The 25996-nt window shown below is 37.8% G+C and overlaps 1 protein-coding gene across 1 annotated transcript; it reads left to right on the plus strand.

The window, feature by feature from the left end:
* The first annotated feature begins 10537 nt into the window (after nucleotides 1-10537).
* Nucleotides 10538-23446, plus strand: LOC140142903 (uncharacterized). The gene is made up of 9 exons (XM_072164925.1): nucleotides 10538-10885; nucleotides 12337-12507; nucleotides 17558-17649; nucleotides 19290-19437; nucleotides 19675-19905; nucleotides 20173-20400; nucleotides 20905-21156; nucleotides 22800-22947; nucleotides 23337-23446. The coding sequence occupies exons 1-9, from the start codon at nucleotides 10804-10806 to the stop codon at nucleotides 23413-23415; spliced, it is 1431 nt and encodes a 476-aa protein (XP_072021026.1). The 5' UTR covers nucleotides 10538-10803; the 3' UTR covers nucleotides 23416-23446.
* Nucleotides 23447-25996: the final 2550 nt, after the last annotated feature.

A 25996-nucleotide genomic window follows, 5' to 3' on the forward strand; every position in this document is an offset into this window, starting at 1 on the left:
TATTATACTTACATAATTATACAAACTGCATAACATGACTGGTGGGGTTACAAATGTTCAGGGCGCACTATGATATTATGACGTCATAGCGACATCGTGAAAATGTTGGTACTTATTTTGGTTACTTTGGCAGAGGTGACCCACAGCTATGTACAATATAGGGCATTAGACTATCCTGCCTCGACGTATCGGGCAAACAATCATGGCAATAATTATGTGTTGTAATTTTTCATGTGACTAGGATTAACAAAGACAGTTTTCAGCCCTCTGTTAACCCCTCTTTCTACATGTTCTACAGAAATTAGGCCTATACGTGTAGGGCCTACTCATAGAAAACTTCAATGAGGATCATATAATTTGTTTCAGATTATAAAAAAACAACAATGACAAGTGCTTTAGGGATGAATTCAAAACTCGACCGGCGACCAGTATCTATTGTTCTACAATGAAAAACCGTTCAACCGCCGGTCAACCTGCGGGCTAGTTTTGATTTAACCCCTTAATTATTACTTAAGCGATACGAGGCGAGATAATGTGTTACTTTTAATACTATTTATCTCGTCCGAGAGATAAAAGAAGTAAACATTGGTATCAAAATAGTCAAGTCATCATGCTTACTGACCGTGAAGAACCAGCAAATGACGATGAATGCCGATGGTGTAACAACATGACACGGAAAATAACGTCTCATGGTCAATATCTTAATTATTAAGCATTGAAACTTTAACCAAAAAGGTTACAAAATGTGAGGAATAACGAGAGTATACAATCTCATACGTATAATGACATAATGACCAAACAAGAATGACACAAAAAAGAAAACTACTTAAAATATTAAAGTCACTTTAATTTTTGAAAAATTCTGTACGAATTTTTAAAAAAAATCAGCAAACAAAACAATAATGGCATCAGTTACAGTATCTTCTATAAACACGATAGAACAACTAACTTTTATAACGGCTTTAAAAACGTTTTATTGCCGTGCATATGTGGGCAATATAAAGTCACTTTAACTTTCGAAAAATTTGAAGCTTAGTTTTCTGTGGACTAATCTATACGAATAAAATATATTTGTTGGATAGCCTTTTCCCCAAACAAACTTACCAGTTCCTTCCGAAAAATCGACCGACCTTCGTTTGAACATCTTGTTTTCACAAAATAATATAATTAAATTATAGTTTTCAAAAACAGTACCCTCCTTCGAAAAGTATGGTAGCTTCTATTAGCCTATATGACATCAGTATCTTCCATAGACAAGATGATGTAACTAACTTTTATAGCGGCTTATAACGTGCATAAATGTGGGCAATATTTATAAAAAGGCAAATAAGTAATTAATAGTATAATAATGTTGACATAACATTTCCGACAGTTCCATTTTTAACAAGAGGAGCTATAGTATGCTTACACATCAACTTAGCTTCGTCACATTTCATCAGGATCCCTGATATTACTATATTGTATTGGTCATTTGATATCACTTGAACACCTTTCCCATCAATACTAAAACCCTAACACGGTTTACCCAAACTAAAGTGTCTATGTCAACACTTAACAGCACGGCCCTCTCAAGTTAAAACGATGTATCTGCATGATGTACAGCACAGTATTTAAAAATATCTTCCTCCCGAATTAAAATATATTGGGTGATTGCACACGCAGGCCCGTACGCAGGGGGGAGGGGGTGTGCGGGGTTGCGACGTCCACTTTTCACAAAATCACCCCCCCACCCCTTGGAAAAAGTCCACTTTTTCAAAATCAGCACCCCCCCAAATGAAATCCTGCGTACGGGCCTGTGCACACGAGACCTGGATCCACAAACGTATTCAGGAAATGATGCGTAAAGAGCGTGTTTTTTGTAAGTGCGTTACGTTACAGTTCGTGTGCGTGTGCGTGTATGGCGGTCATGTCACGATGCCATGTGCGTGTGTAGCCTGAGTCCCTCGGCCCCGACCTCAAAACAATTCTAAATGGAATAAAATGTCCGTTTCTCTCCTGCAAATACAACCCGATTACCGTGCGTAGCAGTTGAAGGACTGGTGGATCGAGCCTAGTGCGTGTGGCGATCATGATGTGACGCCGTCTGCGCGCACACAATGACATAGGGGACAAACGGAGATCACACTACAGTTATATCAGCTCGTAATCGGAGGGCCTCACAATCTCGCCAATTCATATCAATAATGTTCTTTCGAGATTTGTCTTGTCTTGTGACAACTCGTCAGAAGTATCACGAATTATTAAATAAATAAAAGTCCTCGGGGTCTCTCCATGGTTGAAGAAAAACGGGGATGTGCCACAGTTTGGGGTACCTTTTCAGCGATTTTGGTATATCAATGGATGTGTTTTCAGTGAAGACCAATGCGCCAAATTGGGCGCATTTTGGCATAACGCCCTTAAAATCGCCCAATTAGGGTTAGGCCTACTTTGGGGGGAATTTGGGGATTATTTTTGTTGAAAATTGGTATATACTGAATTAATGATAGGTAGCAAACACAGCAAAAAGTATATAGAGAAAGTCAGCATCCAAATGTCTGCGTGGCACATCCCCATACAAAATTAATAATGCGGACCTCTCTCTCGTACGGAGTCACACATGCTATATACTACAAGTATATACAGTACTTGGTGAGCAAACGTATTCAAAACACCTGCATGGCCAAACTTTACAAAAGTGTATCTGCTGTGTTATCTATTTGTAGATAATAATCTTATACCGAGAGTACAGAATTGTCAACCTACTTTTAAAAATAACTGGGTAGCGCTAAGTGCATTACTAAGCAACATACACGAATGTTTACCATATTTAACTACCACGCACTTCATATCAAGGCATAGTAACGAGCTGTGATGCCAAAAACTGGGTCTGAAACGTCTTTTCGCGTCTGGCCCCAAGGGGCCAGATGCATTTAGTGTCGGGATTAAATCCCCAGGGAGTTCCAGTGACACATTCTAGAAGTTATCTGTTATAACTCAGCTGAAGATGTGATCATTGATACTGAGACAGAGACGGCATACAGAGATGGGATTTGACCAACCAGCCTTTTATGACTCTTTAGGGTAAGGCGGCTTATGGTGTCATAAATTTAGTAGGAAGAATTGTGGCCATAATAGGTTCATAGGTCAACGCTAGAAAGTACAATATAATAAATCAGAAGATATATATACAGCTTCAAAATTACATGAACATAGTCGTGTGTTGCCATAATATTAATGTATTACATTATATTGCTGTAATTTTTGTAATAATGTTCCTCCAAACTTAATGATATCCCGGGAATGATATGAAATAGTATAATTTGAAACTATTTTTTGCCGGGATTTTTTGTTCTCTAAAATCCAACGCTAATTATATTACACAAATTGTGAAGCACGCTGGTAAAGTAATGCACTTCATTTCACAAAGTGAAGTTGACATACTGAGACAGAGAAAGCAGAGATGGGTTTTGACCAGCCTAGATTTAATAAATTAATAAATTAATAAATAAATAAATAAATAAATAAATAATTAATTAATTAATTAATTAATTAATTAATTAATTAATTAATTAATTAATTAATTAATTAATTAATTAATTAATTAATTAATTCCATCCGAGGTCAAAGGTTATCAATCAGAAGTCATCCGGGGTCAAAGGTCATATGGAGGTCAACGGGGTGAAACAGTACCGCTATCATGCCGCAACTAGGATTATACCATTTTGTGCCAGGGTTGCATTATAATATTAACCTTTTTAAAGAAGAAAGAGTAGTCAGTTAAATAAATAATTAATTAATCAATGTCATCAACAGAGGTCATTCGGGGTCAGGTTATATGGGGTCAACGAGATGAAACAGTGTCGCTATCATCGTGCTGCTACTTGAGTACATATGTCCAATACCATCAACAATAAAAAGTAATAATTCTCAAAAAATTATTTAAATACCACCAACTATATTCATTTTTATATTTATGTCGATTAATAAAAAGTCATGAGAATATACTAGTACTTGGATCCTGATTCGTCAAGTCTGTTACCATGACCACAACGCATCCAATCTTTTCTCTGGACCAGACGCATCCCTTTTTAAAGGGATTTTTATTTGGCAAGGTACGGCACATGCACGCCAGTTGCAAGGCACGTTAGTTTGGCCAGCTCCCAGTAAAATAATGGTTCGTTTGATGTTTCGTATTGCATGTAGGGTGTATAAGCATGCTTTCAGTTTTAATTTCAGTCCGAATATCACTCTATATCCCTCCCAATAGTGTTGAACATGATTTTGTAAGGTGATAAACCATGAGGAGTTCTGATGCTGTATGTTGTTGTATTTAAGTGAATTCATATTATTCATAGCCCAGATGTCAGAAATGTGGTTAATCTCTCAACCACGTAACAGGTGATTACACTGTGGAAACACTGCAGCTCAGGAATTCAATAAGGACCAAAAATAACTCGTCACAAGAGTGCTAAAAATCGTACAGCCCAATGCGGCGACTTCTCCGCGGTGCTGGCAAAGCTATAATACTAGTCACTTTGGAGCTCTTTGGCGTGATTCAGTAATAAATATGAACTTGCCGCCTTGAAAACAAATAAAGCTAGCCTTTTCAGCAAACATGGTTTATCTCTGGAACAATAATGTGCGCGTGAAATCTCTTAGCTGTTATGTATTTTCAAGTCGATGCCAAGCTAATATCCACAAGATAATTTGGAAAACCACGAAAAACTTTTCCAAAATAATATTAAGTTTTTTCTTAATATCTCAAAAACGATTTTGGTGGAGTTGGGCACTTCTACCTCTCAGGTATTGAATTATTATTTAATGTCGAATATTTGGTGGAAATATATTTTCAGTTTTACGTAAACACATATTCGTTAGAAGATAAAATAACTGGAAATAAAAACTTGTTGCAGGAACCGGGCCAACCGGTCTAATAATGTGGATACTAATTGGGGTAATTGCGAATGAAAGAGTGCTTGGGTGTTTTGGTGCACCCGTGCAAGGATTATTATAAACTTCAGAGGCTACTTGTGTGCAGTTTAAGTTCTATATCCAAACATACCGAATGACCCAAACTCACGTTGTCGAGCGTAATGTACCATGACATACAATGTTATCAGCACAGTTGGCAAACATCATTATGTGACTCGTCTTATCTAGAAATGATAGAAAATAAGTACCTTTGACCTTGTTTGATTGACTCAACCTATATCAAATAAATTACAGTCCTGCTAAAGCCACGTTTCTGCTCAGACTGAAAAATCAACAATATAAAGAAGCTAGTATCCCAACTTAATCCGTAAAATTTGACGCTTCAAGTAGTGAATTGTGCAAAATCAGCACGGTCGTCGGTTTACATGAGTGTTGTGCAAATAATGATAGTGAAGAAAATATATCAATACAATCAACTTCGTATCGAAATGCTAGTTTACTCCGAATGTAGTTTCAATATTAGAGACTCGCTCACCCACTTATCAGAATGTTTCTCATGGCGTTCCCCAAGGCACCTTATTGGGCCGTTGGACTTCCTCCTATACCTCTAAATGATCTACCAGAGGAAATGGAATTATGTAACCCTATGTGCTGTTGACTTTACCAAAGCATTTGACAAGGTTAATCACAATATTGCTGTTCAGGTGTTAATCATGTTAATTGATAGGTATTCGGCCGAGTATCATTCCTGTCATTAGAAGCGTTTTGTGTAATCGCACCTAATCTGTAAGAATCAAAGGTAGATCATCAGCATGTCCAATTATCTCAAGAGGAGTGCCCTTCGAGATGCCGCCTCTTCCACCATGGTCAATGATCCGAAGCCCCCATGAGATGGAAATATGTTGATGACTTGACGTTTGGTGAAGCTGCAAATACTAAAACAGTTGGTTTAGGTGAGTGGTGCAACATAAATGACATGCTACCAAACCGTCAAAATGTCATATTATGCACATTAGTTTTTTGACAATCCTTCGATTCTCAAGGGTTCAGCCTTAGATGTCACTCAGAATATGAAAATTCTTGATATTACCTTGGAAAGTGATCTCAGCTGGACTTCTCAAGTCCATTCAATGATATCGCGCGCCTCTAGACGTATGTATATGCTTTATGTTTTGAGGCGCTTCAATGCTTCGTGGGATGACCTATATCTGTATATCAAATGTACATTCGGCATATCATGGATTATGCCAGCCCATTATGGCATACTGGTATCTCCAGGACACATTCTGACCAGATGGAGCAGATGTATCATCCTGGGCCAGAGCTACGCATCTTATCGGGCTGCTTTGGATTGCTTTATACCGTAATATATAAACATATTGTTTATTGTGATGATAAATCATTATTGAAATCGATATATCACTTGGACCGCATATTTTATCCATTTTGCTTTCAAAGACTTATTGATATTAATCGGTCGTTTCAAATATTGAGTTTCAGTATTGGTTTTGGTTTCGGTCACGTGGTTTCCTATTAACCTGTCTAAGCTCTTGACTGACGTCATTATCGATATCTTTGTTTGTACCCTTTGTAAGAAGCTTAAAACGTGTAGCAAGTAGTTTCGGTTTTCATTTCAGTTTGTTACATAAACGTGTGAACGCATACTCGCTTGGTTACCTGATCTAAACGTGTGAACATAAACTTGTGAACCCATATTCCCTTGGTTACCTGATCTAAGGGCGTGTTCACATTACACAATGTGGGTTCGTACCTAGGTAGTGAAGTGGTGTCGATCCACATCGAATCCACATTGAGTTCGCGTTCACACTGGCAAGCTAATCTACATCGAAAGTGGGGAATGACGTAAGTGGAGCGAATCCACATTCACTCGGTCGGACATCCGGGAATATTGTCCCCTTTGTCCCCTTTGCACAAGCGCGCCCATAGCAACCAGCTCGAGAAAGGAGAACTGCACATGCGCTGCACATGCGCACACTGGTTTTACAAGGCTATTTCCCCTTTGTGACGTCAGCCCGACCAAGAGAATACCCAGATGTTACATGTAGAACGACTCACAGGTAGTACCACGCAGCATAGATACCAAATTTCGTAAAGCCATCACCTCAGAAGCGATTTATAGACCTTTTTCTGATGATGTCACCTATCGATATTGGGGTCTGAGATGTAAACAAACAACACGTGCGTTTCTCATGTGTCCACGGTGTAAAAATACAAAATAAAGCGTATTTTCTCCTCTGTTTTGTCATATTTCACTTTAGCTTCCATAAAATAATTGTTTAAACGGGAACTGTATACTAGTTACCTTTGTTCCAGTTTGTTTTGATGCCATAAAATACAAAAGATATATATGGAAAAACAGCGATGCTATTTAAAATTCAATCTTTATTTTGTTTTACAATTTTGTTTACTTTTTACACCGTGAAGAACTACACGCGTACTGCGAGCTGGCAATTCCGCGCAGGACGCCTAGCGTGGCGCAAAGTTGATCGCGCGCGCCGGCGCGGTAATTGCGTTTGGGTGCGGATGACTCGAATGCTGGACCCCAATATCGATTGATTGGTGACGTCTTCAGTTCGTTTTGTTCCATTGACGTTCACCATTTCGGCCCGTACGACCACAGCCACTTCCGGTATATGTGGATCGACTCCACATTATCGTGTTCACATTACGAAATTTAACCCACCTCCTAGGGTCGAAACTACCTCAACCAGGTAGTTTCGATCCACATTGTTGATGTAGGGTCGAATCCACTTACTTTGTGTTCACACTACACTGGGAAGTGGTTTCGATGTAGGGTCGACTCCACGTCCCTACATCAAAAGTGCCTAATGTGATCACGCCCTAAGTATACAAAATAAATGTCCAAATTTCGCAGTACAATATTCACGAGCAGAGCAGAGAAATCGAACAAGTCAATCTACATTCAAAAGCGTGGTTTAAAAAATCCAATAAGTCTACGATTATTTCGCTGTGAAAAGTATAGACCATCGAAATATTTCCTCTCGAGATTACTAAAGGGGTGACTCGAGTGATATAAACAAAATCAATTCATGTGCTTATCATAGTGCAGTTATACTGTACATCAAACATGATTCGACTTTTGCAGTACTTAAACCTGGTTAACAAGAAACTATTCAAGCAAAATCGAACATTTGCAGATTAATATTTTCATTCAATTATATAAACACAACCGGATTTGTATCCGATATTTGCTTAGCACAACATGATGCAGTCATGTCTACAGTAGAATTCACCACGACCTTTGCAGGACTTAAACCCCATTAAAAGCTGTTAAACCAAGATAACACTCATTGAAAACAGCTCAACTGATTAAATCATATCTTCTCTGGTTAAATACACACTACATATGTTTCTGCTTTACACGTACAAATTACAATGGAGCAATGCGCTGGTATTATAGTTTCAGTTGGGTGAACGATTATAAAGCGAACGCTAGAGAACAGTTCTGTGTCGGCTTTTGTTTACGAAATGAGACAATACATGCTTATTGTTAACCAGCGTTCTTGAAAATGAGAAGCATGGTGGTTTGCAGACTTAACACGGTTTGGAAATAATTCCTTCATATTTTTGGTGTTATCTGTCGTTTACATATCCTTCCTAAAACACCAAAGTACGAATATTTCCAAACATCTAAATTAGCTAAACATTTAGGACATGTTACAAAACTATATTTTCTAAAATTTTAGAAGAGTACTTTTAATATTGGCCGGTTATTTTTCACACAGCGACGTTAACTAGGCCTATTACCTATAACATACAACACCAAAGTACGCATATTTCCAAACATCTAAATTAGCTAAAAATTTAGGATATGTTACAAAATTAAATGTTCTAGAATTTTAGAAGAGTACTTTTAATATTGGCCGGTTATTTTTCACACAGCGACGTTAACTAGGCAAATCCCCATACTTCTAACGTACGCTATTTGTAGAGGTCACGCGTCAATGGTAAGAGCACTGTGTATTGTGTATAGGAAAACGCCGGACAGTAACTGCAGTATGATCATGGCAATAGTCTGAATAAGCTATTATTATTATTTATAATGATACTTTCTCTCTACTTTAAAGTTGAATTTATTACTCTATCACTGACCGGAAAACGATTGGTATTTGACCAATGAGGTAGTGGCGTAATGGCCAGATTTTGACAGGGGTCGGGTGAGATATCCGGGGAGATATCACCATGTGTTAGTGTTGTTAAAATTATTCCAAAACCGTTGGAGCTCGATAACGAACTCCACTGTAAGTATGCTGTTTTTCAATTTGTAATTTTGCTTACCGTCTTATCTACTTTGAACGGGCTTTCAACGCCTCACATGTCACCTGACGCGTGTCCTGTACCGCCTGGATTTTGACATATAGTACATATAGCGCCGCTATGTAAATTATAGTAACAGGTTGACTGGATTGGACAATAGCGGTCGTATGAATGTTCAAGTGCTAGTAGTTTGGAAATTTAATTCACAGACTTTGATTGTCACCTGACGCGTGTCCTGTACCGCCTGGATTTGGCATAATAGTACATATAGCGCCGCTATATACATTGTAATAACAGGTTGACTGGATTGGACAATAGCGGGTGTATGAATGTTCAAGTGCTAGTAGTTTGGAAATTTAATTCACAGACTTTGATTCGTCGGTTTCGTCCTCCAAAAGAGGATAGTTATACTTTTTTTTGACTGTGTTTATGTAAGCCTATCCCGGTCTAAATACAGGTAAAATTCAAGAAGGTTTGTTTTTCTACCACATGTGACAATATTTTGAATGTTCTGACTGGATTTCCTTAAAGTATAAAGTGTGAAATTTAATTAAAATATGAATTTTTAAAACAAGTTAAAGGAAGTGTCCGGCAATCACAACATTATGTCTTATATGTTAGAAAAATAATTATCAAGCACGAATCACATGGTTTTATTTAAAACAAAGTCATATTAACCATAAAAACGAATAAAAACAGCCATCTCTCAACACGCGATATTCAAAATTCCCGCGCCGAAATTGTCAAGAGCAATGACGTCCTAATAATTCAATGAAGCCTGACGACATTTGAGCACAAATAACCATGACGTCACTGCTCTAGAAAAAAAAATGAATTTTAATTTTTTTTTCACTAAAAATTTTATGACATCATTATTACGTTGAATAGTTTTTTTTTCTGCATCGTTCAAGTGTCCTAAAGTATTTTGACATCATTTTTGGACATTAAAAAAAATACACCACGAGGACAAGAGATTGATACAGAAAACTGGATTTTAGATCGAAATTCGACCAAATAAGGCAGATCAAAAATTGTGATTTTTTGGCCAACATTTTTGAATGTCCATGTTGGTGTGAAGATACTCTCGAACACATACAGAAACCTATTTTAGGTCGAAATTCGGCCAAATAATGAAAAGAAATGAAACAAAATGGCCCGTGAATGTCCAAAAATTATGGAACAGATAATAATCTCCATGAATCTCTAAATATCGAACCAACTTCACCATGCTCTGGGTACACTTCTGCCAGGATACACCATGCCAGGAAGCGAATCCAGCAATACAGCCGTTTACCCGGGCAACCTTTACTTCCGAGCTCTTCCGTAACTGGAAAGCTGGAACCAATAATTAATATATCTTGTATACTATTTCATAACCCCACTAACATTAATGTGAAGTGGTTAAGATTATTTCTCTCCAGGATCTGTGTTATAATCCTATCGTACATAAGCCTACAAATTGTGGCGGAAGTCTCAATCTAGGAGACAATCAACGAATCGGACGAAGAATCGTTGCAGAAACGCAGAACACTTTCAAGTTCTTCTACTATAGATTTTTTTAAAGGACAACGTCAGCATAACTCACTCGTCATTATGGATGCATCAAGTTCTAAATCGGACTTAATGGCACGAATTATTTACGTCTGTTTCTTTTTGAGCGTCTTACAAATTCAAGGTAATTGGTCCGTTTGTAACATATTGTGTTCTCCATGGACGAAAAAGATAACAGACCACGTACAAGCAGTCAAAGTCTCGGCATCACCCGATAATGAGAGCCGATTGTTCCATGAAATGCGTCAGGCAAAACTGCTACGCACCGCGTATATTTACGGTCTATCGCGTAATCGCGAAGGCATGCAACGCTCTCTGTCGCGTCCCGCGAAGGCACGCAACGCTGGCGTGATTGTTAGACATGGCACGATCGAACAATCGGCCCTCATGAATATGCGAGAACTCACAGCATAAAATGCACGGGGACTTCGACTGTTAATACATGGTCTGCAGTAGTCTGTGGTGTTTTCTACCTCACGTTGAGCCCTATCTGCCAAACATTCTTATTCCAAGTTGTGAGTTGAATTGCTTTAGCGATTAGGTTTCTAGAACCAAGCAATTGTAGTGGTATGTAGTGGCACAGAATAATTGAAGACCTGAGCGCAAGAAGACCGTAAGTCCACTTGGCCCCTCAACATATACACTAAAGTTATGAAACTATACGCAACTTTAGTGAATACATGGTCTTCAATTATGGTTTTTCTTCACCGCCGACAGGTGTTTGCCCTGATCATTTATTCGTATATCCGCCATTTTCGATTTTTGCCATTTTGTGCATTTTGAAACCAAGACGAATTTTTTCTTCATTTTTTAAAGTCCCCAATTAATCTGTATGCAATTACCTATCATGTGAGACACGTTAATAGCTTGGCTTCGATTTAGTTTTCTTCTTCTGACAATTTTTACTTTACGGCCGCCATCTTGGATTTTGAGCTGAATTTTCAAGTTTTACCGGATTTTTAAGCCGAAGGCGATTTTTTTCTTTAAATTTTGAAGTCGCCAAGTAATCCTTGTACAATTATCGTTCATAAAGTACATGCAAATTGGTTGGCTTCGACTTAGCGGTCTATGTACATCAACCCGTGTGCGCCTAGAAAAGAAACATATTTCTGATAACAAAATGTGCATCTGTCATCTTGATGGAGTAAAGTGAGGAGAGGATGAGGATCTTTTAATGGACCTTTAATGTTTTCATTAAGGACATAGGATTAGACCGTGGTCGCGGAGCAAAACTATTTCCAATTTGCAATAAATTAATTGTAGGACTGTTTTTTAGTGATACTTCCTATTACGAGGCACGCCCAAATTTGGTTGGATGTTTGCCCCAATTTGAGATGAGTTTTTCAATGTATGAATTTTAATAATTTAAACGAAGTTGGACATTTTAATACTATTGTTAATTCGGGGTGGATTACAACATTAGCATAAATTGGTACAGATGGCAGATAATTTTGGTGACCATTCGTAGAACCTCCTAAATTTATAAAAAGTACAAAATGGAAAATGTGCGGCTCTGCGACAAATACCTTTTCAAGGTCGCTAATTGTTAACCGTTTGCTTTAAACTTATGTTTAGTTTGTGGTAGCTGTGAACCTAACTGGGTTGTAAATGATGGGTATTGTTACTTCATATCTACGGGGAGTAGTCGTACTGGGCTATCATTCCATGCAGCACAAAGAGCATGTCAATCTATGGGTGCCGAATTGACGAGTATACATAGCGAGGCAGAAAATGACTTTATTTATCGTAAGTATAGTTAAATACTCATACGACGTATTAAGTTATTTTAATACAGTTTTAAATTATAGATATTAAATAATAAATATTTGAGCACGGGTCAATTTTAAAGCAAGAAATTACTATATTTAAGATAATCTTTGGACTTATTCATTGTATTGATAAAGCTGCTTGAAATGGATATTGGCTTTTTTCAACTTGAACGATATTTTGCGCGAGTTTTTAAACTTGGGCGTTTCAAGTTTACAGGTTTTCCAAAGTAGCGCTATATCGCCCTCTATCGGCAACACGTTAAGTAGACACAAACAATCAACGGACTGAAGCTTTTAATCATCTATTTTGTCCGATTTGGGCCTTCACATGTTGGACAATGTTGTCAATCAATATTTATGACGTCGTGCGGTCGATGCTCTATTTGTAATAGAGACATCATGCCTGGTCTTATTATCGATGGAGACACAATAGATTACGTAACGCATTGTTCCTTTGTGCCGATTTGATTTGCCGACAAGCTATTCATCGAGAGGTCAGGATAAAAGGGTTCCGCCATCGGTAACTGACCTGACAGCGTATTAACGCTTTACCAGGCAGCTAGGGTACTGTCAATAAGTGGTCAAAAGAAAGGCATCTGAAAGCGCCCACTTTTGTACTCATACAGCCCACGGGTGTGATTGAGTCTTCGCCGGCACACAAAAGCACACCTTAGTTTAAGCGCCTCATTTAAATAAATTGAATAGAGTTGCTGATCGATTACCCGTAACAACACAGAGTGGCTGTCAGGTATATAATGTAGGTCCGTGACTATCTGTGTCACTTTCTATTAATTAACTATTTCGCAGTATATGATGTTTTCATGGTTATATGCCTATTCAGAAGTCAAATGGGTTTTCTTAATATCACGAATATCCATTTTAAAAGCCAGGGGTAAGTGAGGGGGTGAAGGAGGATCGATGGATGAAAATGGGCTATCGAGATTGGAGGGGAGGGGATGGGAGAAAGACAAAAAGAAAAAGAATGGTAGTGGAAGAAGAAGAAAAGGGGAGAGAGGGAGAAGGAAAGCGAGTGAAGGATAGACCCCTAATGTGTAGGCATACGAAAGAATAAGTGCCTGCCTACCTGCCTATGTCGAGCAGTGTCCTCGAACTGTGATATCCCTCCATATCTTTGACATTGAGAATTTCATCTGAACAAGACCAGTACAAAACTTACGTTTTTTCTGGACGTTTCATCAACCATCGGTTGACTTCATCAGCAGTGTTGCTGTTTTGAAGTGCTGTGCGATATTTGGACCGGCAACTCTAGATGTTGGAGCAGCATCACCTCCATATCTTCCTGTCTTGCATTGCTGTTGCCATGTCAGTTGTTTCAAGTTTCAAGCCTTCCTTGTTTCCCTTTTCCATGCTTCTGAACCTAGTGCACCAGTTAAGATACAGGTTCTGTCTTGCTTCTATAGCGGTGACCAGCAAACCGAATCCTTCTTTCTCTCATCTTGTCTGATAACTTTGGAAGGTCACCATACAGCTCTTGTTTGCCATATGTTGTTTCCAGTGGACATCGCGCATTATCCTCAACAGTCTGGTATAGCAGCCATCCAGCTCATTTGCCAGTTTGGAAGTGACTGTCCATCATGCCTCACACCCATAGAGCAGTACCGATTCCACTGTTGCTGTAAATAGGCGCTGTTTGAATTTTGCTGAGAGTGATGACTTCCAGATCTTGGCCATCCCATTACAAGCTCTCCAGGCTGCTGCTTTTCGTATTTTTACTTCCTTTTCTGAGCTTTTCATCCACGCCCGTAGGTACGTCTGGGACCTCCTCAATCTGTGTTCCACTGTTTGTCTTAATTGTGATACATTTCGTCGGTCGCAACACATAGTGGCGTATAGCCATTTTCCAAATTTTCTGTTTCACATAGTGGCGTATAGGTTTAGAGCTAGCTAATATCCTATATTAGTTATTCCTTGTTAATTATTAAAGATACAGTTTATTAGTTTGAACCTTTAACTTTAATTTCAAATGGAATCGCGCCACTGAGAGATAACAGTGGAAGAGTATCGACTCCGTTACTGGTAGCATATCCTTCAAAAACGTTTTGCTCGGAGACGTATTTTGACCTTCACGTACGCCATTATGTGTTGCGACCGACGATTTGTTATGGTTAAAATGCCATGAACTTGGTTTTGCCAGCATTCATCCTCAGTCCGACTTTTCCTACTGATGTTTCCACCTAGCTGAGTAGCTTGTTAACTTGATCTGTTTCCTCTGACAGTAATGCTATATCATCGGCGAAATCAAAGTTAGTGACAACCTCTGGATCAATACGCCTACTTTTTTTCTTCTTTCCAAGTCCCTCTTCTTTACCCACTTGCTGTCCTCAGGGCATAATCTAGTACCACTACAAATAAATGGAGTAAGAGTGTCGTCCTGCAGTACACCGGCCAGTAATTCGAAGAGGTCTGTTTCTCCATCAGGTGAAATCACTTTTGCTTTTGTCTTTGCATAAACCCGGCCAATGGCTTTAACAAGCTGCTCAGGAACCCCATAAGCTTGCAGGATTTTCAGCATTTTGCCTCTGTGGATGGTATCAAAAGCCTTTCGAAAGTCAATAAAGGTAATTATTGCTGGAAGGTTGTTAGCTTTGATCCCTACGATGAACCTCCGTAAGGCAAGAATATGGCCGACCGTGGTCCTACTAAACTCGGAATCCATTTTGATTGTTTCTCAGGTGTTCATCGAGTTCTGGTCTGATCCTATTGAGGATCATCCTATTGAAGGTCTTTGCCACTATAAACCTTAAGCTGATACCCATGTAGTTTCCAGCTTGGCTGAAATCTCCAGACTTGGGTATAGGTACTATGTTTAGGATACACCACTGTCCTGGCATTTCTTCCTCGCTCAATACACGGTTACGGAATTCTAGAATGATATCATCTAGGTCGCATCTCTTGAGAACTTCGGCTGGTATGCCATCTTTAGAATTAGGGAGGGATCCTTTTACTCTATTCTGTTCCTCCTTTACTCCCTGCAAAGTCTAATAATTGAACTGCAGTCATCTATTATTAAGCTACATGTATTTGCCCTTAACATGATCTACAATACTATAGACTAAGGTATGTAAATACCAAGAAGTTCCTTCTCCGTTAGACTAATCTCCATAGTTATACCAGGTCTAAAGTTGAACCTGGTCTAACTTGTTTTGTGCATATGGACCTAAGACAATATGGTAAATGTTATATAGTTTCTACGGATGGTGCAATAATGGTGAATACTTGTGCGTCGGGGAGGCAAATTTTTGAAATGATTTAACATGTCCGATTGGGCTGAACTTAATGCAAATAATCCTTCATCCAAGGTCAAAGGTCAAATGTTAAAGCTGCTCCGATGGGGCTGTAACTATGGAAAAACAAACCTTCAACAGGTCATCCGAGATCAAATGTCAGATCAAATTTGAAGTTGCTCCGATTGGACTGTAACTTGGGGAAAATGATCCCTGACACTTGGGAGTATGAAACCGCAAAGGTAATGTGAGAAGTCAAAGGTCAGGTCAAATTCAAAGTTGCTCTGATGGGACTGTAACTCGGGGAAAACAATCCCCGGCACTTGGGGAGTATGAAGCTGCAAAGGTCATGTGAGGTCAAAGGTCAGGTCAAATGCAAAGGTCATGTGAGGTCAAAGGTCAGGTCAAATTTAAAGTTGCTCCGATCGGGCTTTAACTTAGGGAAATGATCCCTGACACTTGGGGAGTATGAAATCCTAAAGGTCATCCGAGGTCAAAGCTCAGGTCAAATTTTAAGTTGCTCTGATCGGGCTGTAACTCAGGGGGAAATGATCCCTGACACTTGGGGAGTATAAACCCACAAAGGTCATCTGAGGTCAAAGGTCAGGTCAAATTTAAAGTTGCTCTAATTGGGCTGTTACTCAGTGAAAATGATCCTTGACACTTAGAGAGTATGAAACTGCAAAAGTCATCCAAGGTCAAAGGTTAGGTCAGATTTTAAGTTCATATGTTCATGCTGTAACTCAGGGAAACAATCTCTGACACTTCCAATAGTATAAAACCGCAAAGGTCATCTGAGGTCAAAGGTCAGGTCAAATTTAACGTTGCTTCGATCAGCCTGTAACTCAAGGAAAACAATCCCTGACACATCAGAAATATAAAACTGCAAAGGTCATCTGAAGTCAAAGGTTAGGTCAAAATTAAAGTTGCTACAATTGAGCTGCAACTGGGGGAATGATCCCTGACACTTCAGGAGTATGAAACCGCAAAGGTCATCTAAGGTCAAAGGTCAGGTCAAATTTAAAGTTGCTCTGATCAGGCTGTAACTTGCAGAAAATGATCCTGACACTTGGAGAGTATGAAACCGTAAAGGTTATCTGAGGTCTAAGGTCAGATCAAAGTTGCTCTGATTGGACGACTGTAACTTGCAGAAAATGATCCCTGACACTTGGGGAGCACAGCAGCTGAAAGGAGTACCACATCATGCATTGCAGTATATATGCATGCTCCACAGCAAATGTATACAAAATATAAACAAGAGCCGCCTAGATATTGAGAGCTATGGATAGTTTCACAATACTACAGGGGTCATATTTTTCAAACAAAAGTCTAAGCTCCCCTGATTTAAGCGAATAATTGAAAGTTGAAGTGAAAGATTGTGTGTACATTTTCTATGACACGTTTAGTTCTATTATGGTACCGCAAAGCATAATGGGAGACTCCCTTTAGCTGCTGTGCTTGGGGGATTGAAAACCCAAAGGTCATCCGAGGTCAAAGGTCAATTCAAATTTAATGTTGCTCCAATCAGGCTGTAACTTGCGAAAATGAATATGAAACGGTAAAGGTCATCAGAGGTCACAGGTCAGCAAATGTAAAATGTTAAAATATGCCTGATTGAAAATTATTCTTGATTTGAGACAGTGTGAGCAGTCAACTCATGTTCACCCGAGGTCAAAGGTCAAATGAGGTAAATCAGAAGCCACCGCCTGATATTCGTGGCTCATGAGCCACAGTAGCTCTAGTTATATTTTTGTTATTTTATTATGTTGTTTACTCACGAAGAGCTAATGGAAACAAGAGGGAAAAGAATTGTGTGGACAGGATTACATGACACATCCCGTGAAGGCTCGTTTGAGTGGACAGATGGGACCCCTGTAAGTAGAAAAAGTTTTTATTATTTAGTATATAACATTCAAAAACACACAACCCAGTCGACGTAACCTCAATCTCAACTCAAGTTCTCAACATGGCATGAATGAATAATGAATACATGAATCCAAAACCCACACAAGTCCATGGGAAGTGATTTTGAGAAAAAAAAACTGTGTATCATTTTAATTCCTTCAGTTAGATTTACCTGGTCAATATGGTGAGTTGTACGTGCAAATGTGTGGGTTAAACTGTATTAAGTATGACAATTAGCATTTCAGGGACTTCGTGGGGTTAATTTTAAATTCTGGACTTGGGTGGTTTTTTGAAGACAATAATGTTGGAATGATATTATCACTAGTAAGATAATACAAAATAGAGCACACATTTATGTATAATGTTGATAAGCATTCTGCCATGTAATATAAACCACACACTTTCCTTGATTAAACCCATTTTTTTTCAAAAGTCACTCTCCAGCAATGAAGATGTTACAAGTGGACTTTTATACATACTGGATTTCAATCAATGTGTTACAAGACTCAAATCATGGACTTGGGTTGATTCTTTCATACATGCTATTTTTCACATGCTCAATAGACACAGAGGATGAATTTGAGTTGTTGTTTCAAACATTATGACAGGCCTATGTATAGCAACACTTTCCCATGCATAATTCAATTTGGCCAAAGTATGGACTTGGGTGGCTTTTGTATTCATATATTCAATTCCATGTCAGTAGCTATATTGCAGATTCAGGTGATACAAGCAAGAGAATTGGCATACACCTCTTGTGGGTCACTTTAATTAGGAAACAGAAGCAGATATACGAAGGTTGTGGTATAACTTTTTGAATAACCCTCTTAGAACCATCCCATTACTCTTGTGTATACGCTTTATTTGTCTCAATATTTGAGTGCAAACACCGGTAGCTCATGCTACCGTACTCGCCTAATTGAAAACCTTAAAAATATATTATACTAATATTGCAGGTGCGAGTGATCAGCATGATATGAGTATTCTATAGAATTACGATTCAGTTTTTTATCCCTGTTCTTTGACATCTATGGTTTAATGCATAGGTATCGCGTGAATGTTGTAGTGTAGTTCGATATAATTATTCAAAAATTGTATTCTTCTAATGCTATGTAGTTAATCATGTTACATCATCACCTCTATGGTGAATTTTGACCCACTTCTGTTAGTTCTTGGTTCGTTACAGACGGGGAGGGATAGTTTCGGGTATAAAACAAAACTAGTTAAGGTTAGCAATTATTATAAACTGTTGCAATTTGGTAGTTCACACCATGTTCACAGCTTCATTCCATAGCGAGTGTGTAGAACAATTCAAATATCACAGATATACTTCTGTACGTCCTGTGGTTCTTGCGTTATGCTGTAAAAAGGCTGATACAACAACACCTTTGTAAAACGCATTTAACTCATTAACAACAATAAATTAAGCAAGTTTTCAAAGTATATGATTTGTAGACTGAACTTCTGTAAAATATCAATGTATTACTTATACAATAATATTTTGGTTTCTTTGACCAACAATACCTCGTCTACCCTTAAGCGTAAACATGCAGAACGTTATCGATCTTTTGGTTTGTTCCCAAACTACAATTATTATTTTATCGATTAGCTCGACTATTCTAATTGGAAATCTGGTGAGCCTAACGACAGTGGCTTTGGTGAAGATTGTGTGGATATGTCGTCATATGCAGTGGTCAATGGTCAATCGTGGAACGATAACAATTGTTCAGTGAGTTACCCTTACACGTGCAAACGAGGTTAGTTATCAAAATTAAAGTTAAACATTTGAAAACTGATGCTATTTACAATTACATTTCATTTCATTTAATAGTAATTTACTTTGTTTTACCTCATTTGTTTTGCTCGACATTTAAAAAGGGACAATGTGATCAGTAGCTATCAGTGAAAACTAACATCAGTAACATTTAAATAGGAATCTATTTTATGCAAATCACACTTTAATCAATTAACTTTTCTTCTCCTTTTTTTTCAAGGTGGTACAGTATGTCCTGAAGATATCGAAACTGTAACTGAATTCGGTACAACTGGAGTGGTAGTAACATGGAATGAACCTCAGACAACCGAACTCTCGGGACCAATCCAAACAATGAGATCTCATGAACCAGGAACGGGGTTTCCTATCGGTGTGACATCAGTATTATACACATTCATGGATGCATCAAATAACGAGGTTACCTGTTCTTTCTCAATCACTGTGGAAACAGGTTGGTAGTGGCGTATCCAGGTGTTTTGAAGAGGGTCCGCTCATGAAAAATTGCTGGCTTCAATCGCCGCATTTTTACTTCAAATGTGAATCTAGTGGTCATTTTGGGGAGCCATGCCCCCTGGACCTGCCCCGGGGACCCGCCACTGCTTGTCGGTATTTACCAACCATATTACTTTTTCCATGAGCATCATATTCTAAATAATATGAAACACTATTTTCGTGTATACTATTGCAATTTTCAAGCTTTATGTTATTCGTTAAACAGTGGACACCACACAGCCTAATATAACACGATGTCCTGAGAGTTTTGAGTCTGTTGGGGGCCGACACGTGACCTGGAATGAACCAATGGCAGTCGACGTGTCAGGAGTTACACACCAATCTAGATCACATCCGCCGGGAATGTTTCTAATAACAACAACTGATGTTGAATACACATTTACAGACTCATCCAATAATAGTGCTACCTGCCGATTTTCAATTAACATAATTGGTGAGTAACCAATATTCTGTATTTAGTTTCATTCGCACAACGTTCATAAAAGTTTGGAAACTGGGAGAAGTCTTTTGAAATTTACATCTATGATTATAAAACTTCAAACATAATACAAGAAAGTTGATTACAATTCTGTGCTCAGAGTCATAGACCCCAAACATTTTTGGTAGTTGCAACTGCACGAGAAACGTCATACTGACGAGTTTGTTAGCGTCCGTTGTTAGCGTCCGTTGTCATGGTAGCGTGCAATGAAAACGGACTATTGTACTCGCGCGGAGTGTTATAGCCTTGTTGCAGGTGGAGCTAAAATAGCAACAACAAAAAATCAACTAGTAATTGGGCTATATGCAGGTTATAATTTTTCGATTGCATCTAAAACATGCCAGTGATTAATATTATTTTTCAGACATAACTTCTTTTCTCCCTATATTTAAAAGGGACAGTTAGAGATGTAAACGTACAAATGACCAATGACGTGTCCATCATAATAATTTATTGCAGAGGATACTGTCCCGCCAGTAATTGAAAAATGTCCATCTGATATTCACGTACTCCATGAGTTTGGACAGTCGCCACTACCTGTTCAATGGACGAAACCATCAGCATCGGACAATTATGGACGTGTTATGCTCGTTGATTTCACCCATACACCAGGCCAAACCTTTCCTGATGGTTCTACTCAGGTCATATACATGTTTGCGGATGATTCGTATAATGTAGCCACCTGCAAATTTTCAGTAGTTGTGAAAACTGGTGAGATTGAAATATTGCTCTAAACACACTCATTTTTAATAGGGCTGTTTTGTTTGTTTATTCCTTCTTTACCCTCCAAGTCCATATAAACAAATTTTCTAGTGGGGACCTGTCCTTCATTGGTATGTACAAAGTCTGATATATGTCCGGTGAGCTGATACCTTCAGTCCCTGGGGTCCACGGATGCATCTTTGTTTCCAATGGACATTTTATTGTGAAATGTCATTGTACAAGGAATACATAAAAAAAAAATCCACATAGCCCCCGAATGAAAAGTATTTAATTATCTTTGTAATCACTCAAAAAGCATTTTGTGTGAATTTTACATCCGAACTAGAGGCTATTAAATTTTTACAAGCCTTTTTATTTTACATGTAAAGCCTATGGGGGTGACGATTAGAAATGGACGGCAATATTAAAAAACCCTCATTTGGGGCCATTTTAGACACTAAAATGCCCATAAAAAAAGAATAGCCTCTAGTCCGGATGTAAAATTCACACACAATGCTACCTGAGTGAGTACAAACATAATTAAATAAATTTCATTCGGGGGCTATATCAAAAACAAAAAATGTCCTATACCTTCATGGTTATGAAACAAAGGTGGATGGTTGGGTATTTTCAGGTACAAACAGCGATGTGGTGGATGGAGTGGCATTTTATGTGTTTATTAATTTTAGGCTTAAGGGTAGACAAGGTATTGTTGGTGGAAGCAGCCAAAAAATATCGATTTTCATTATGTAAATCAATATATTATTGAAAAAAAAACCACTTTGATGTTTTGCAAAAGTTCATTCTCTGATTCTACCAACCATATACTTTCAAACCTTGCTTGATTTATCGTTTTTAATGAGTTCAGTACGTTTATGTAAGTGTTGCAGGTGGTTCAGCCCTCCTACAACATAACCACAACATAACCACAGGTCCTACAAAAGTATATCTGTGATATTTGAATTCTTCTACACACTCACTATGAAATGAGCAATGCGATTTTTGCCAAAGCTGACTACCATTTGCAAGATGTTGTGAGCTACCAAATCGCAACAGTTTAAAATAGTGTCAAACCTTAATGTGAACATTAAGTACGAAGAGCCGTTTTTAATTGTTTATACAATACAGACTATAACAATAAAAATTATACACTTGCAATTTCGCTTGTTAAAAAAATGGATGCAGTGAAACAGAAAAACTTTACTTAGTTTCTTTACTAGTTCGGGCTCAAACGCTATACTCAATTAACTAAATCATCCAGCAAACGAGTGGGCCACTTTTGACATATTCGTGCAGTCAAGCTTGCATCGCGTAAATTTTACTTTCATGATAACAATTGCATTTTTGTTAGTCAGAAAAAATAAAAGTAGTCACAAGGTAAAGTGATCTACAGTAGAATCAGTAATACCTTTGCTAACAGAAAAACTTGGTTTCTTTCCTACTTCAGGTTCAAACGCTATGGCCGACTTTACTTATTCGCTCGAGTTGGGCCACTTTTTCTAATGTTCGCACGTAAAATTTTAGACCACCTAATTTGAACAAAGCTTATGTAGCTTAAGAAATTACCTTGACGACCAAGTAAAATTTGATACAATCAATAGGTAACATGTTTGCCTAACACTGTTTTCTAAATTGTATAATTTTTTGTTTAGATAAATCGCAAGGCAGTTCAGGAAGCAGTCAACAATTTACCGCCCAAAGAGGAAACGAAGACAGAGGTTTTCGCATTGCAATCGCAGCGTTAGTACTAGGAGTTTTTGTGGCTCTATGCCTTATTGTTCTCATCGTTATATACATTCGGTATGTGTTAACGTTAATCTTGTTATCTTGAGAGCTTTTGCAAAATACAATTTTTACTAGAAATTAAATAAATAAATAAATAAATAAGTTAAATTTAGTATATACCACATTTCTTATTAAAGGTGGGTGGTTCAAATGTAACACATGGTGTTTTCTGATTTAGTAAACTATAGTCGTACATTTTTTTTTCATACCATCTAAGCGAAACATATTTCAGGCCTATTGACTGGAGTTATAAAAAATATAAGCTTTCACCTGATCCGCATTTATGGGGTACAGAGAGTGAAGTTGTCATGTCAATAGGGTCACACACTCTTAATATTTTCCAATTGCTGTTTAGTGTTCACACGGTTTTTTGATTGTTTCTTTGTTTCTTTGTTTTTTGTCAGGCAAAACAGACGGAGTAATGACATGCGACTAAACCTTCTTACAAAGAATGCTCAGGATGATGGCGACATTGGGTTATGATTTACGTCGACAATTCTTATGAATTGTCACACTAGTACAAATATTGCAACATTCGCGAAATTCGCGAAATTACAAGTTTTAAGGGATCGAAGATTTTTTTAATTGCGCAAAAATGGGTGGAGTCTGTCATGTTTGCTGTGAATTTTCGACGAGGCCCCCCTATAGATATTGATCACATATATTTGAGCATGGTCAGTTGTGTAAGGTCACAGGAACTTATGTAAATAGGCTTGTATAGTTGATGTTGCATTTCAGCTCACGCACTTTTTTTAAACCCAGGATTTCATAAATTTCCCTGGCGGTGATTTTCCTATAACTTTGCCTTGGTATGTTGATAACTCAAAAGAAATATTTATGGAGAATCCGGAGAATGACATATGCCTAATAAATCTCGACAATTCGACGTGATTTTGCAAAGTTTTTGTTTGTTTGTTTTTTGTTTTTGTTGTTGTATTTGTTGTTGTTGGGTTTTTATAAAATTATTTTACCTTATTATTTCGTCATAAAATGGACAGAAACCTTTCCTGACAGTTATTACGTATATTATTTCATCAGTTTTGGTAATTTGTGGTAAAGATTAAAATTTGACTGGAATTTAACATTTAGCGTTTGTTAATTGTCAATACCTATCATGTAGAAGACCAAGAAGGTGAAACTGCTTCTGCTATACGTTTCTGTTATTGTTTTTAAACAATTGAAATTACAATTAAATTGTTGACGATTTTAATGGAGTAACAGACACTCTCTACTTTACCAATATGTAACTTAATAGAAAAATAAGGTGTGTGGTTACACGTAGGGCTGCAAATTGCCACATTGTAAATGGATTTCGATGAATCCTTTTTAAATGGTTTGAAGAATATTTACATAACAGGAATATTAAACACGACTTCTGCCATAAAATCATCTCATATATTTTTTTATGAATCTGATAATGGAACCAGATTTATTGCCAAGATATCATCTCCTACAGTTGCTGCCTTCAAACTATTAACCAATCAAGGCGTTGCATCTTTTTGGTTTGCAACCAAAACACATAAAAGCTGCATAAATTACACCCGGGGTTTCCCTGTAGTGTGCCGTAGCGTTGGTCACGGTATCAAATGTCGTAGCGTCATAGGTGCACGGGGGCACGGGCCCCCCAGTCGATCTGAAATGTGTTTTAATCCCATAAGAAATATGCCGAAAAACGGCTTGTGCCCCACCAATCAGATCCGGTACCCCCCCCATCATGGTCGGTGCCACCCCCCCCACCCCAATGTGATGATCCATTCTACGCCACTGCTCCCTGACAAAAAATGAAAGAAAAGAATTGCCCCTCTGACAAAAAATGAAAGAGAAAATCTGGAGGGCAAATGAAAAGAAAAGGAGCAAGGAGCCCCTTTTTAACCAAAATTCACCCCCATCATGGGCCATAATATTGTAAAATACCAATACCACAATGAAGTCTTTTCATCCAGATCATGGGTGAAAAAGTGTAAAATACATAAAATAAAATAAAATACATCGTCGCAATAAAGCCTTTCTTGGAAGTCCGAAGACATGTACAGTCTCTCTAAAACAAAACCGATATATCTATGCATGTAAGGCCCTTCGCACTTGATTATTAGTTTCCTGTTTACCGCCCGCGTCCAAAATTGAAAATCTCAAAATAATTAGTTATTTTATTTTAATTTCCAATTTTCTCCTTTAAAATAACTTTCAACTACTTCTACTTGACATTTTCTGACTTTAATAATATCAACAATAATGATGAATGAACAAAGAGTACAACTCCACCTTCACTTATTTATAAAATCAAATATTGTTGTGAAATAATTAAATGCCCGCCCTTGTCAAAACGAGTCGATAGTTGTAATAGTTCAAACCAAATAAAGAAAATAAAAGATAATTAATAATTAAAAGTCACCTCGTTCCTTTTTCAAAATCTTAAACAGGAAACTAATAATCAAGTGCGAAGGGCCTAATGCAACTGCAATTTTTGTCGTCTGTGCCCCCGAAATTTTATTTTGACTTTAAAGGCCCATTCAGTTATTTGCTCATCAAAAAAAAAATCAACGAAATTTAAATTTTGGTACCTTTGTCATTGTCATAGATGTGCTAACATAGCCTGCGAGTGGTTCAGCCGAAAAGTCGTGTATTGAAGGCAATAAGACATTTTACACGAATCTGTAATTTAGATACTGACAGTATCTAAATTAGCTACATGTATTTGAATGGGGCTTCAACTTCGTCAGTACTGCTGTTTTCCAAATGACAATTTGAATGACTTATCCTTCACTTTTAAGCAATTTATATAAAAAAAGATTTTTAATACACTTGCGCTGGGATCACTGAATGGGTCTTTAAGCTTGTTAATACACACCATTAAGGGCTGGGGTATGAACGTTTGGACAGTATTTATTGTGGGACATTAGAGCACATCAGACATATCGAATTGCATTCTGAATACGAAGAATGTCATTCTGATATCAAATAATTTTGATTTTTGAAATTCGCAATTTGATACACATTTTATGGCAAATCATTAAAAATTGATATTTTTGATATTTAACAGTACTTGAAGTAAACTTTATAAATC

Source organism: Amphiura filiformis, chromosome 20, assembly GCF_039555335.1.
Source record: "Amphiura filiformis chromosome 20, Afil_fr2py, whole genome shotgun sequence".
Lineage (NCBI taxonomy): Eukaryota > Metazoa > Echinodermata > Ophiuroidea > Amphilepidida > Amphiuridae > Amphiura > Amphiura filiformis.

Coding starts and splice junctions, on each gene's coding strand:
- LOC140142903 (XM_072164925.1), top strand. CDS start 10,804: ATGGATGCATCAAGTTCTAAATCGGACTTAATGGCACGAATTATTTAC. Junction 20,401..20,904: donor ATTTTCAATTAACATAATTG/GTGAGTAACCAA, acceptor AATTTATTGCAG/AGGATACTGTCCCGCCAGTA. Junction 21,157..22,799: donor TTCAGTAGTTGTGAAAACTG/GTGAGATTGAAA, acceptor TTTTTTGTTTAG/ATAAATCGCAAGGCAGTTCA.